This window comes from Vitis riparia, chromosome 6 (genome assembly GCF_004353265.1).
Source record: "Vitis riparia cultivar Riparia Gloire de Montpellier isolate 1030 chromosome 6, EGFV_Vit.rip_1.0, whole genome shotgun sequence".
Lineage (NCBI taxonomy): Eukaryota > Viridiplantae > Streptophyta > Magnoliopsida > Vitales > Vitaceae > Vitis > Vitis riparia.
In genome coordinates, this window is record NC_048436.1 from 20,621,395 (window position 1) to 20,637,249 (window position 15,855).

The following is a 15,855-nucleotide window of genomic DNA, read 5'->3' on the forward strand; positions in this document are numbered from 1 at the left end:
TCGGCAGAAAAAGTGAACTGCAACATTGGCAACCTCAGCAAATTCATTTTATTATTTCCAAGAATACATAACAGTTCCAAAAGTTCCGAGGCATCTTTTTATTACACTGCAGATAACCAAGTGGTAACGATGAACACCAACTTTAATATTTCTAATGTTGATGAATGCAACCAGCTAAAGTGCTCTCTTAGTTCTTGCAGCAAATGAACTATGCTGCCAGCAGGAAGAAATTCATGTCCTATAACTAGACATGTAAAATAAAAAATAATAAAAATTTATAATAATTTCTTCTAAAGATGTTTTCTATGATCTTTTGAAAAAATAACTAAAAACCCTGACTACCTGAGAACATGTTTGATGATGAAGGGCACGAGACCCTAAGCATCTTTCATTCATCTCTCTCTTCCCCTTTCGGTATATTGGTTCTGAGTTTGAAATGAGATCCAGTTTGTACTTCAACCCTTCAGTTGTAGGCTTGCAGAAATCTACTCCCATGAGACTTCTTGTTTTGTTTTTTGTTTTCCCTCCTTTCACTATCAATTTTCTATCTCATTTGAAATCCTATCTATTTTCTCATTTATCGCATCTAAAATATCATTTAAAAATATTTTTAGGCCACACAAGTAATATTAATTAAATTTTTGAAAGGGAAATAAAATTTTACAAAACTATATCTCATTTATTAATTTTTTTTATCAAGTACCCAAACAATATCATCAAATTCTTTCAAACCACAAATTCCAACATTCCAACCAAACCATTCACCCATAAAAAGAAAACTATTAAGACTCTTGTTTGGAAGAAAAAATTAGAATAAGCCCAGCAATAAACTTACATTCTACTGGAGTAGCATGTGTAGTAGTAGTGTTTGTATTTCCTTCACATTGTGTATTTACTGTTGGAATCTGGTCCGTGGTAATGGCTGAAGTGTTTTCTGGAGTTCTTCTATATTCACTAATTCCCGGAATGTGATCATTTACCACATAAGCCTGATCATAATCATAATAAGAAGTACTCCCTGTTTCAGATAACCCAAATTTGTATAAACTCGTATTCATGGATGATGCATATGGACTCTCCTGCACAAAAATAGGAAGGGAAATCAATTTTACAAAAAAATACTAATTTAATATGAGCAATGCTCTTCATATAACACTCAGAAAGTTTCAGTAATATACAGATAAATAAAATGCAGATAACTGCTTTAAATTTAGAGTATAGGAAATTAATATGAACAAATAGACACATCGCACATGCAAGAACATACGTTAAAAATAGAACACTAACACAAAGAAACAATCCCCACCAATTTGAATCATTTGGAATTAGGAAATAAAATACCTGACCGTGTGAAGCAGTGGCAAAGATGAAATTCACATGTTCATAAGCAAGACCTTCAAAATAATCCATAAAACTTCCGACTGTACTATAAGGATAGCTAGTGTTCATGTAATGAGCATCCATCTGTGGATTCCAGCTCATCTTGAACAAATCTTCTGTCAAAATATATTGGCGCAAAAAACAAACAAAATTATGCTACTGCAAAGGCACCAAAACCATGCAAAATATATAACTGATCATTAATACCTTGATTTCTCAGAAAATCAGAGGTGGAGAAGCACTACTCCCTGATTAGTTATCTAATCTTTCTGCAATGCCTACAACCAAATTACAAAAGCTTCTGATTATAATTCAATTTAGACAAAGAAATCAACAGTGTTTCCACATTCACATTCTCACAACATAGCTACAAAAGACTACATATCCTCTGTCAAAAATAAAAATTAGAAAACTCAAACTAAATAGTTAAATCCAATTGTTTTAAATTTTCCACCGTCAAAAAGTAATGCATATATTAGATTTTCACAGAAATCAGTTCCTAGGGAGATTTGATGATTTTTTTTTCTCGTATAAACTTTGGCGGAGATATTCCCCTTCTGAATTTAACGAAGCCTCAGCAAAAAATTTCGGAACCAATTTCTGTTGAAGCAAACAAGAGCTAAGGAAAAAAAAATTCTCTCGGTAACAATGGCATAACACCGCATTTTACAAATCTCCGCAAATTTCGATCAAATTTCTCATGATTCCCCAACAGTCACCGCGCGGCAACCTAAAATGCTTCATTTGGTTGCCTAGAAAATGTAGAAAAGGAGAAGGAAACTGTCATTTCGAAACTGACTGGATTTCTGCTTTGCCTTAATTGACATTACACTTTAATTTTCCTAGAAAAACCAAAACATCACAATTCAGCATTCTGTTCTCTCTCCTTTTTCCCTCAATTTTCTCGGCAACCAAACAAACGAAACAAACTACCAAATACCTCATCACATCATAAAGCTCTCAATCAGAACACGTCGTTTTTGCGAGATTTCAAAGCCAAATGTTCTCAGGAAAACAAAACAATCAATCGAATCTAATGGAAACGAATGAATCGAATCGATCGATCGATCAAGATTAGATAAAAAAAGAAAGATTCGAAAATGAATAGAAACGCAATTAAAAAAAAAAAAAAACAATTCTTATGAGATAAAGAGCATGATTCTTTGGAAATAAAGAACCGACATTGATCGCTTTTGGAGGAGTGCATGAGAATGGATTCCCGTTGTTTGTTTGGCTCTCTACTTTCCCTCACTTTCTCGCATTTTCTCTCTCCCTCTACTTTCTCTCTCTACAGTGTGTCGTGGGTGTGTGGCGCCTTTATGCAGTGGTTTCAGAGACACGCGAACTCCGTTACAAGGGCAATTTTCCAGTGCTTCGCGGCTACAGTGAAACACTTCTTCCCTTAACCGTCGGCAAAGGATTCTAATATTTGATAAAATTTTTTAAAAAAAATTATCATTGTCATTTTCTTTTAATAGAAAATAATTTAAAAAAAAAATTATTTTTAAAATTTATATAAAAAAAAATGACTCAATATTCATTTCAAATAAAATGCTATTAAAAATTATTATTTTTAAATTATTATTATTATTATTATTATTATTATTATTATTATTATTATTATTATTATTATTCATTTAAATAATAATAATTATGCTATTTCAAAAATGTTAATATCATATTTTCTTAACATATATTAAAATAATTTTTTTTATGAAAAATTAATTTATAATTTTTTATTATAATATTATTATTCATTTTTTATGAAAAACTATTTATTTTTTAAAATATAATTAAATTTACAATATTTTTACTAAATCAAAATAAATAAATAAAATTATTTTTAAAAATAATTTATTCAAACAAGTTTTTATTTTTTTTATTTTTAAAAACAATTTTCTAAACACCCTTATTTTTATAAAATACTGAAAAAACAAATCTTTAGCTTAAAAGAAATTAAAAACAAACATAGAAAACATTATCAAATAGTCCATAAGATTTTGTTTGGTCATGTGATAAAAAAACAAAAGCAATTTTCTATTTTTAAAATACAAAATTGTTTTTAAAAAATTCATAGTACTATTTACTCCTTCTCTAGTTCTTGTTTTTAAAAACCACATGCAATCAACAATGCTCTTTATAAAACAAGGAACAATTATTTTCATTGATTTTTAAAAATAAAATGAAAAGATTGAGAAATAAAAAAAACATAAAAAACAAATGAAATTAAACATGATATCATTATTTTGTTTCTCTGATTCCAATATCGAAAATCTTTTCTACAAATTACTTCAAATATGATATTTCTTTGAATTATAGGTATTGTTTTAAATTTTCTTTAACTTCTTTAAAATTTTCCATTAAGCAACTAAATTTCAAATTAAACTATACTTGATATATATAATTTATTATTTTAAAAGAATATTTTGAAACTCAAAAACGAATATAATTAGTATTAAAATGTTATAAATTAATAACATTAGAAAGTTGACCAAAATTCATAGGTTTTTTTTAATGTATAAATCATATATTTGTAAATTTTTTCACTAAACAAATAAACTTCAAATCAATTAAAACTTGAACTCAAATAATGACAGATTAATACGAGAAATTTATAAATAAAAATTGACTTATATTTCTACATATAATTATTTTTTATAAGTTTTTTCTATACGTAATTATAATTTTATAAGTTTTTCTTATTAGAAAAACAAACTTCAAATCAAATAACACTTTGTTTTGAATTTATTAATAAATTTAATCATTTTAAAAATAATTTAGAATTCAAAAAATATATTTAATCACTACAAAAAATAATAAATCAAAATTGATACATCACGAGTCCATTTCTCTTATACACATAACTGTATTTTTCAATTTTTTGTATATTTCAAATTTTTACATTATATATTCTAAATTAAATGAGAAATAATGAATAATTTAAATTGTTTAATAAATCTTATAAATTTTAAGAATAATTTGAAATTAAAAAAATATATATATCCTTATATATTAAATCAAAACTTTTTAGAATATTGTATTTATAATCAAAATATATGCATATAATAAAATAAAATTAAAAAAATTGACTCGTTTATATATTTAAAAAGTAAACTTTATTTATTTTAGAAATCATTTTAAATAAAAATATTATTTTAAAATTATCATTATTCACTTTTAACCAAAAATATCAACTATACTTTTACAAACAATGTTAATATCCATATTTTTCCATCATATACTATAATAAAATATTTTTTATAAAAAAATTATAATTTATGATTTTATTATAATATTATTATTCATATTTCACTAAAAACTATTTTCATTTTTAATAAGACTTGAATCAAAATATATACATTGAATTAATTTTAAATAAAATCAAAATAGAAAAATTATTTTTAAAAACAACTTTTCAAACACACTATTTTTATAAATCACTGAAAAAAAGTAAAAAATAAATAAATAAATGAAATATATCCAACAGTTTTCACTATTGTATATTTTTTTTGCTACTAAATTCTTAAAAACAAAAATAAATAAAGGGCTGGGTAGAAGTGGAGTATGGAGTCCTTTGGTGAGCAGGTTCACCTATCACCCACGACCCAGCCAGTGGGTGAGCCACCCACACTAGGTGACACTGCTCATTCATCTATTCACTCACTGCCTCATACCTGCCCACCTTTTAATCCTTATTAAATAAATAAATATTAAATATGTTGAAAAAAAAATAAGGTATTTGTTTTTTTAGTTTTTTTATTGAAAATAATTTGTTTGTATACTTTAATGTCAGTCTTTTTATTTTTTTTTCATAAGCTATTATAATTTTTTTTTTGAATAAAAAAAATCAAAATATTTTACTTTTTCTAAATTCAAAAATAATATATCGATTTTTCTTTATTTTTTAATAATTAATAAAAATAAAATATTATAAAAACAAACCATTTAATACTTAATACTATTAACTATTATTTAATTTTAATTTCTATTTATAATTTAAGTATAAATAAATAAACACCATCGTACTTTTACAACAAAATTACTATAAATATTAAAAAAAAAAATAGTTCTTAAAATCACTCTCAATTTATTATATATAAGTTTTTAATAGCTCCAAATCTCCCTTCTTCTTTTTTTTAAGAAATTATTATTATTATTATTAATATATAATGGTTGATGGTGGAACATGGGAGATGGATGGAGATGGTTGAGGAGAGATCACCAAAACCATCTGACTCACTCAAAAGGGTGGAGGTTGGTGTCAGTTGAGGTTTGTTAAGAATCAAATCCCCATACCCATGCATTCTCATTTATTAAAACAAAAACAAATACTCCTCTGTGGGGTCATATCTTCTCAATAAAATAAATAAAGCCAAGAACTTTAATACCATCACTCTCTTTATTTATTTATTTATAATTGCATTGCACATGAAAATTTTCCATGGAAGAAACCAAAACAACCCCAAGGGCTTGTTTGGCAAGTATTTGGAGAAAAGTTTTCTGTTCTCCAAAACAAAATAATAAAAAAAATATTTCATAACTAAAAACTATTTTATATTTTATATTCTTAAAGGTGTTTTTAGATCATATTTATTATTTTTTTTGAAAACTATTTTATAAAATAATTACATAAATATGTAGAATAATGAAAAATAAAATATCGAATATAAAAATTTATTTTTAAAGTATAAAAATAAAAATAAAAAATAGGTGAAAAAAACATGTCCGGTTCAAACAAAATTTCGTTTTACAAAATATTAGAGAGCAATTTTCAAACTATTTTCTAAGCAAAGTGTCGGTCCTCTAAATTATTTAATTTTTTTATATTTATATAGTTTTTAAATTTGGGTGGGAACCAATTCATTTTTTGGAAAGGTTGATTGAAAGCCCTTTATTTAGGGCATCAGATTCACATTGAAATCATCTTTCTCAAAAAGTAGAAGGCTTTGTGGGAATGGTGTCAGCACCCACTTGCAAAGTACAATTAGATCCTCTTCTATGTGATGTAAAATTATTAGAATTTCCAATAATTAGGGTTAGTATCGGTAGAAAATGTTTTTGCAATTCCCCCCCTTTTTTTAACAAATATATTTATAAATATTTATAAAAATGAAAATTATTTATACCATATCAAATATTTTGAAAAAAATCTTTATTTAATCAACTTTCCTGGTAAGCTTATGACAATTAATACCAATGGAGTGAGTACAAAAGCCAAATGATTGACTTAGGCAAATCCCATAATTCAAGCTCTGGCCTTTCTGGCCTCTTGAATAATTGCAACATTCATATTATTTTTTCAAAGTTTTATTGGGACATGAATATAATGATTAAAAGGGTTTTAAGTTACTTATACTAAAAGTCTAAAACAACTTCCAATTTTAAATCAAAATTAATTATAGAAATTTGATAAAGTCTTGCAAAATGAGAAAAACTATAGAAAGAAAATATGCGAGATTGAGAGGAACTTTTTTTTCACTATGAAGTCTGATTTTTTATATGTAAGTTGTTTTTCTATTCCTCTTCATCCAAGGAAGTCACTGTCATTTATATGTGAAGTGGGAAATTATATTTGAAATACTCGAGATTTGAATACATAATTCAAATAATTTGGTTCTTTAATTTTAGTAATTTGTTTTCTTTATGTAAGAAATTCGTTGATAAAATAATATTTATTTTTAATTCTTTTTTAACTTCAATTTTCTTATTTTATTTTTGAAGATTTAATTTTATAATCTTTAAAATTTCGTCACATGTCACCTTTTGAGTTACATGTCACATGTTCGATATGTACGACTCATCACTTGTTAAGTTCAAATTTTGTTGAGTTAAAGAGTCATAATTTTAAAGATCAATTTAGTAATAATTTAGTTCACTAAAAATTTTTATATCTACAAACACGTCTAAGAAAATATTATAATCGATGATTGTAATAGTTAGATAAATAAGAAAAGTTCAACAAATCAACCAAATGTCAATCAAACTTTATATCTTCATTAGAAAGTATAAATAATGGAATCAAAGTTACAAAGCAATAAGACCAAAATACACGGATAACCCATGTCATTGATTGATGCATTACAATTGGTGGACCCAATAGATAATGATGAATCAAAAGGCAAAACATGGGAAAGAAGGGAATGATACTAGGAGTGGTAGGCTCCAAAGGGGTGGAAAAGGGTAGGAAGGGAGTGAAGAGGAGACCTAGCGTGCAAGCAACTGAAAATGATTATATTCTTCTTTGTATTCTATTCATCACGCTCACGCTCATATAGACATGCCAAACAGGGCATCAAGTGTTGCCCCTCTTCTAATGGCTTGGCCCTTTTTCCCCCACCCCACCTTGAAATCTTTCTTTGTAAATTTGTTAGTATAATGAAATAACAACCGATTCTCAAAGGAAGACCCCCTCAACAAATCGCTATTATAGCGAGGTTCGGGAGTGATTATGGTAAAAACGCTTTCTTTCAATTTTTTGTTTTAAGCTAGAAGATGAAAATGAAGATAAATCGAAGTCATAATTTTTAATAGTTATTATTAGTATTGTAAAAGTTTTATTAAACATGAAAAATCTTTTCACATGAGTCGAAATAGAACTTTTACAAGAAGCAACATTTTGTTGAACTTAAAAAAGAGTTTTTGTACCTGATTGAGCTCTTATTTGGCTTTAAAGAGCTTAAGAAGGAAGGGAAGACAATGTTTCTTCTTGTGATGTCCCTTCTTGACAGACACAGGATAGGAGTAATTTGTTTCATGTGCGACGAAACTTTCACAACTCCAAGATTACACCTTTCAAATCATGATTTTTTATTTAGCTTGTAACTTCCTAAAAAAGCCAAAAGCAAGAAGTTACCCAAACAAGGAAAAGCTTTTGTACTTAGTTTGGCCAATCTGAGTGCCATGGAAAAACATAATTTACAAAGAATAAGACATTGTTGTCAAGAAATGTATTGATTCAACAATTTAGAAATATCAAAAAGAAGCATAGATAAAACAGTTTGCTTATATAATGTTATTAAAGCCTCATTTGGGATAACTTCTCTGACATTAAAGCATTTGATCTACAAATGCAGAGAGTAGTAGGAACATTATAAAGCATTAGAAACACTTACGAAAATTTTAGAAAAAGAAAAGTCCATGGCGCCTATAAATAGGGGTGATCTTACTTGAACAAGACGATCTTCACAAGCTGAAAAGTCTTGTGTAACTTTCCAAATTTGAGGATACTTAGTTGTTTAAGTGTCACATGATCATCGTCTCTTATCTTCATATTCGAAGGTGGTCCTAGATGAATATTTTCCAAGAGGAGTCATCCTTAGTTCAATCATGAGTTGGAACTTAAGCTAACCTTACCCCCAACTACTCACATCTACATAAAATCTGGTAAAAAAGAATTATAAACAAGAATGAGAAAGAACATAAGAATTATGCTTTAGAAAACAAAAGATCTCTTAAAATCTAGAAACCAATTAAATAAAATAAAATCCAGTGCTAGTGTTGGAGGGAAGAAGAAGGCATAGATGATGAAGAAATCAATGGTGAAACATACCTAGAAGATATCGTTAAGAGGCATTATTTATCTTTAGACGATGTTGAAGAAATCTAGAAAAAATCCAGTGCTAGGATTGCCTCTCTCCTCCCTCCTCTGCAGCCTCTGCATTGTCTACCAGATGGATGTGCACATACAGTCCAGGTATGAATAAAGATTGGGGTAGCAGTACCACCAACTAATATCAACTTAACAGAAAATAATTTCCATTAGCCATCCAAAGCTGCAGTCGTTTTTAAATTGACCCACCTCTTAACTTCGATATTTATGGCCTGGAAAAGAATTCAGAGATTAATGAGCATACACTTCATGGAAGTAAACAAGGAACAAGAATCTGTAATGGATTACTGGAAATAGAAGAATGAACCTGAGTGGAGTGTCAAAAGATAAAATTATCCATGTTGACTACAGACATCGGAAAAACCCCTTTGCATTTAGTTAGTTCAGTTTAAACGATTTCCAATTCTATCGCATGCTTCAAGGCACATCTCATCCTGGCTGTGGAATGAAAGCTTCATATCCTCAATCAGAGCTGCAGCCGTTTGAACACCATGATAGAAACTCCAGCCATAAGAAACCCAAAGGCAGGGCTAACAAAGCCTTTCTCCAAAGAGGTCTAGACAAAAACAGGTGAAGCAGTTAAGACAACCAATAACAGCTCACGGGTAGTTCAGGATGACTGTGTTATGGAGTACTGCAATTCTATTCTGTATTGGAGCAATAAATAATACCTATATGCAAAGTCCCTTATATGGAGGGCGGGCTTTTAGCAGTCACAGCAGCAGCAGCTGCGAGGTTAAACATCCAGGGAAAGGCAGAAACTAAGATGCATCTGCCAGATACCTCTGGATGACACTCGGGTGTGAAAATGAATAAGCTATCATGTCTTGCCATTGAAACCCTGCAGATGTTGCACAAAGTTGATCAAAGAAAATATGGGAACAAAACATATTCAGAAAGGCCTAAACAGATTGCTGCCACAATTTTCCAGTCAAATTAAGCCACTCTAGAATGATAGAGAACATCATACAATTATGTCAACAGAACAAATTAAAGAACAGCTTCACAGTTCGTATGGCAAAAGGTACCCAGTGACATGGCATAATATTCCTAATTGTATCCCATATTATTTTATTGATATCAAGAAATACTCAAGACCTAATAGTTCTCACATACCAAACTCAATCACAGTCATAACCACCTGATATAGGTCTATCATAAGGATATTGAGCACTATCCTTCCTATAAAAGGCCCCTACCATCAACAAACTGCCTAATTCTGATACACCAGCATGTTATGGATACGTAACAGTGTGTGATGTTATAATTAACCTAGCTTGACATTGTCCAGCAATTTGGGGCAGGAAGAAAGGAAACAAAAAGTAGTCCCAGATGTTGATCAATCATCTGTAATATGGGAGACAATGTGTAAAACCCAAACACATAAATAAAATTAATCGCATGATGTAAGTTTGTAACAATATTTTAACTGGAAATCCAATTTTCAGACAAGGATAATTCGAAGTTGATATCTCAGCATGACCAACCAATAAACAAAATTGCAATCAAGGACCACAAGTGGATATATGTAAAAGAGAATATGGATGTTTTCTGACAGAATAAATGACTAAGAACGACTAAAGTAACATAGTATGTTTCCAAAAAGAATATTCAAATGAAATAAAGAGAGAAAAGGTATGCCGATTCATAAATTATTGATTGATAACAGTTGATCAATCCCAAAGCATATATATTATCTGAGGAAGAGAGAGGGAGGGAGGATGCAACTAACCTGCAAATTCAAATGCATCTGCCGAAGTCAGAGCCAAAGAGAAAGTTATCTCCAAATATAGGAAAAACCGGAGTACACTCAACAAGCTCCAACTGTCTTGTTAACTGAATCAAACATTCGTAGATCTGTTCAGATTGAGGGTGTGATTTGTCTCTAACAATGAACTCATAAACAATACCATTCACCTCAATTGAACTACAACCAGGAGTCTTCTCCACTCCTCTCTGCCTCATCAGCTTCCTCACCTTCCCAGCCTCCTTCCACATTTCTGCTTCTCCATACATATTTGCAAGCAAAACATAAATTCCACTGTCATGAGGATCCATTTGAAGAAGTTTAGAAGCTGCTCGTTCTCCCATCAAAACATTCCCATGAATTCGACAAGCAAAAAACAGTGCACCCCACACAACAGCATCTGCCTCTATTGGCATACTCTTAATCAGTTCTTCTGCCTCCTCCAAAAGACCAGCCCTTCCTAGAAGATCCACCATGCAAGAATAGTGTTTAAGCTTGGGGGAAAGATTAAATTTGGAGCTCATTTGAGAAAAATACTTACGACCCTCTTCAACCAAACCTCCATGACAACAAGCTGATAATAAGCCAAGGAAGGTGACCTCATCTGGCATCACACTATTATCAATCATCTCCGAGAAGTAAGCTATGGCACCATGTGCATTCCCATGAAGGGCTAAACCACTAATAATGGCTGTCCAAGTCAAAGAGTTTCTTCCAGGAAGCTCTTGGAAAACCTGAATAGCCTTAGTGATCTTCCCACATTTGGCATACATGTCAATTAGGGCAGTCCCCAATGCCACATTTAGAGAAAGTTCATGTTTTTCAATATAATGGTGAATCCATATTCCAACATCAAGAGCTCCAAGTTGTGAGCATGCACTTAAGCAGCTAACCATGGTTACCTCATCAGGATTTATATTCATGGCTTGCATTTCATTAAACAAAGCCAAAGCCTCCTTACCACGGTTGGCATGAACATAACCACCAATCATGGCATTCCAAGGTACCACATCTTTGTCCGGCATCTCATCAAAAAGCTTCCGTGCCATATCCAGAAGGCCAGACTTGGCATAGCCCACAACCATTGTAGTCCACGAGACCATGGTTTTGTTTGTCATGCTATCAAATAACTTTCGTGCTGACTCTAAATTCCCACACTTCATGTACATGTCCATAAGCGCATTAGCAAGTGGAACTGTAAGTTTCAATCCATTTTCTTCAATATAACAATGTGACTCTCTTCCAAGATCCAAATCCTCCAACTGGGCACATGAGGAAACAACCCCAATCATTGTAACCTCATCTGGCTTAATTCCCTCCACCTTCATTTCCCTATAAAAATTTAATGCCTCATACGCCCACCCTCTCCGAACATACCCATTTATCATTGAATTCCAAGAAACCAAATCCCTTACACAACTTTTATCAAACATTTTCCGTGCACCGTCTAGATCCCCACACGACACCAACAAGTGAATCACCGCATTAGATACAAATATATCCGAATCAAAACCCAAATGCAACACATGCCCAAGAATCTCACTTCCCATCCGAATCAACGACAACCTCGCACAAGCCTTAAACAACAAAGGGTAGGTGTAATTATCAGGCTTAGTCCCATCACATTGCAACACTCTCTTATACAATACAACAGCTTCTCGCGGGTTCTCGCTGTCCAAAAACCCTCTAATAGCCACATTCCAAGAAAACGTATTAGGGTTTCGGGTATTAAACAAAATGTTAGTACAGTAATCAAGATCTCGCCATTCTGAGATAGCACAAAAAGCGATCAACCTACTGGAGGCAAACCCATCTTCGATTAGCCCTGTTAGGACCATTTGGGACTGGATTTGCTTCAGCTGGGAGATGGATTTGCATTTTTCCAGAAGAGAGAGGAAAGGATTTGAGAGAACAAAAGAGTGGTTTGTGTTCCAATTTATGGGGTTTTCTTTGTGGGGTGAGAGAGAGCGAGTGTGAATGTGTCGTGAAGAAGGAAGTGAAGGCTTTTGAATCCAACGTAGGGATCCGAGGCGATTGAGAAAGAGAATAAACATCAGTGTTTTTCCTTCTCTTTGCGCCTGTATTCAGGCGGGAAAAAGCTTTATTATTTATAGTTGATGGGAAAGTAAGCTTTGGATGGCGATTCACTTGTCGGACCGACAGTTTAATCGTGATCAAACTGATAACATCATAAATATATAATTTATAAATTATTAAATTTTAAAATAAAAATAATAATGATAAGTTATATATTATTTAAAAATTAAAATTTTATTTAAAAATCAGAAAATTAATTTCAAATTAGAAATTAAAATTAAAATCATAAATTAAAAAATAAATAAAACTTGGGAAAGAGGGGTTAAAATTTATTTGAAAATCAGAAAATTAATTTCAAATTAAGAGAGGTTGTGGCGGTGTGATGGTTGCGGTGGTAGTGGTGTGGGGATTGGGTTTTCCAACAAGGGGTGGTTTCCAATGAGGGGTGCGTTTTGCCAACAGGGGAGCGACGTTCAACCAACCAATGGTCGGCGATAATGAGAGGTGGCAGTCACACAAGATGGGTTGCTGGAAAAAAAAAATGGTTTAACCAAACGGTTTGGAGGGAACCATCCAGTTCGTCAATCGAAGTTCAATTGATCCAATTCCGGTCCAACTACTGTCCGGTTCAATTGACCTGAATCGTGACTGACCGACAGTTGAACCAACCGATCTAATCCTATTTTTAAAACCATGTATATATCCTACCACTAATGTGGAGTTGATATCTTATTATCTTGCCATATGAATGGGAAAATTAAAAAAATATGCATCATGTCAAAGACCTTCAACACCCTATGTTTCTTTAGTATACATAATATAAGGAATAAATTTGATTTCACACCAAATCTATTTATGTGATACCTATCAAACTATAAATCTAAACCATTAAATATATATAATGAGATCTAAATTGTTAAAGGGAAATATAAACAAATGAAATTAGGATACGAATAATGAGACTTGAAAATGTATATATGACATCATTCATGGTATCTTTCAAATACCTACCAAAATTGTAGATGATTAAATCTCCACCATCAAAATGAAGGTTATGAGATACCACACCATTAAAAATACACTTTGTTACTATAGAAGCCCCAAGTCCCACAACATCACCTAGTGTTGTGCCCAACATTTAAGGAGAACTGTTAGATGTTGAGATTAAATCTCCACCATTAAAACAAAAGGTTATGGGATAGCGGTTAAGGGTGCAAACCGTGCAATTGGTTGCTGCAATGGCTTTGACCTATCTCTTTTGTTTTTTGTTGTATGGATTCCAAGAAAATATGCAAAGGCTTGGTCAGGACTCATGAGAGGTTATTGATCCAAAGATATCCTATTAAGCTTAGGTGAGCTCATATAAACCAGGTTTAGTATTTGAAACCCTAGCTCTACTGCTGGCATTCCTACATTTTCTTTTCCAAACGGCCTAATGTAATCTATTGAAACCAATAAGAGTTTGATGGGTGGGATTTGGCTATACTTCATTTGACTTAGAGTGTGTTTAATAGCGATTCTAAAAAATGTTTCTAATTTTTCTAATATTTAAACGATAAAAATTTTCAAGTGTTAAAAATGTAAAAACGTTTCTTAAAATCACTATCAAAATAGACTCTTATTATGATTAATTGAAGTGACATGTGGGTTTTACTGCCTCTTAATAATTTGTACTCCAAATATTGATATGTTCTAGCAATGCACTTCATTTAAAATTCCAATTCAAATGTAATACATAGTTTTAATTAATTTTAAATTAAATTCATAATGTTTTATTTTAAAGAAGAGAAAATGGACTCTTATTATGGTTAATTGAAGTGACATCAAAGTTTCACGGCCCCTTAGTAATTTGTACTCAAAATATTGATATGCTCTGACAATGCACCTCCATTTAAAAATCCAATTCAAATGTAATACATAATTTTATATATAATACCACATCATATATGAGATAAAGTTCTTAACATGTTTTAAAGTTGTAAAGACCCTTTAGATGCAAAGCAAACAATATATATATATATATATATATTTTGATATCCGACATCAAATATGAGAAAAAAGTTTCTGACACGTTTTAAAGTCATGAAGGCCTTTTAAACTTAGAACAAATAATATCTACATAATTAGATGTAGGTCATTACAAATGGTATCAGAGTTAATCCATAACCCGGTATAGGGTTTTGTTTGACCTTATGAGGGGCATCCATTTGTTTTACCCTACAATCTCATAAAACATAACGTTTGTGTTTATATGGAGGATAATTACGCTATCCCACATCGAATAGATTTGTAAACATGTTTTAAAGTTATGAAGGTCTTTTTAGGCCCAAAGCAGATAATATTAATATGGTTGGGTGTGAACCATTTTATATATATATATATATTAATTTTGTATATCATCAAGAACAAATAGTCATAACAAAAGAAGATTATTATAGAATTTGAAAATAAATTATAAAAATAAGAATGTAAATACTAACATTTCTATCTACAAAATTTATATTCATATGAAAAAAATATTAAATATTACCTTAACACCAATAATTAGTTAAAGTTTTTTTTAAAACTCCGATCCCACATATTTTCCAAACAATAGGATATTGGAGCTATTTAATTTTCATATTCAATTATAATCTCTTTATATATATTTAATTAATTAATAAGAGTAAATTGCTAGTTGGTAAGATTTTCTTATTTTAGATAAGAGTTAAACCATTTCTTTAACAAACATTGATTTTCTCTCATCGTGCAATATTTATATACACTTTTTTGACTTTGACTTTTTTAATCTTATATATTTTACATGTGTCAAGTTTTTATGAATTTTTTAATCCCATATATTATCATCTGGTGGGAACAGCCCTTAAGTCAATTGCACATCTCAGTGAAATGCTATGCCCTCTTTTGCATCTATTTTTCTTTTTTTAAAAAAAATCATGAAAAATAAAACATGAAAACATGTACAGAAGATGAAATGAGGGCCGAAAGGAAAAAGTAGGGCTACCCAAGGTACAAAGTAAATTTGCACCATGAACAAAATATCATATGGTATTAGAGAAAGAGAAAATGAAAACCAAATCAA

General features: G+C 30.6%; 1 protein-coding gene and 1 long non-coding RNA gene across 4 annotated transcripts; both read right to left on the reverse strand.

Annotated features, from left to right (window-relative positions):
• Positions 1-673: 673 nt before the first annotated feature.
• Positions 674-2,691, reverse strand: LOC117915903. Of its 2 annotated transcripts, none has more exons than XR_004651475.1 (4): positions 2,321-2,502; positions 1,588-1,658; positions 1,342-1,496; positions 674-1,079 (listed from the first exon to the last, which is right to left on the reverse strand). It is a non-coding gene; the product is annotated as an uncharacterized LOC117915903 (long non-coding RNA). The 2 variants fall into 2 exon arrangements; XR_004651474.1 differs by lacking the exon at positions 2,321-2,502 and adding an exon at positions 2,563-2,691 and having other exon boundaries at positions 676-1,079.
• A 4,736-nt stretch (positions 2,692-7,427) lies between these two features.
• On the reverse strand, positions 7,428-12,832 carry LOC117915868 (pentatricopeptide repeat-containing protein At2g22410, mitochondrial). 2 transcript variants are annotated; one of them, XM_034831605.1, is made up of 5 exons: positions 10,722-12,832; positions 9,661-9,830; positions 9,297-9,545; positions 8,930-9,201; positions 7,428-8,664 (listed from the first exon to the last, which is right to left on the reverse strand). In XM_034831605.1, the coding sequence occupies exon 1, from the start codon at positions 12,788-12,790 to the stop codon at positions 10,730-10,732; it is 2,061 nt and encodes a 686-aa protein (XP_034687496.1). In that variant the 5' UTR covers positions 12,791-12,832; the 3' UTR covers positions 7,428-8,664; positions 8,930-9,201; positions 9,297-9,545; positions 9,661-9,830; positions 10,722-10,729. The 2 variants fall into 2 exon arrangements, with proteins under 2 accessions (XP_034687496.1, XP_034687495.1); XM_034831604.1 differs by lacking the exon at positions 7,428-8,664 and adding an exon at positions 8,666-8,760.
• Positions 12,833-15,855: the final 3,023 nt, after the last annotated feature.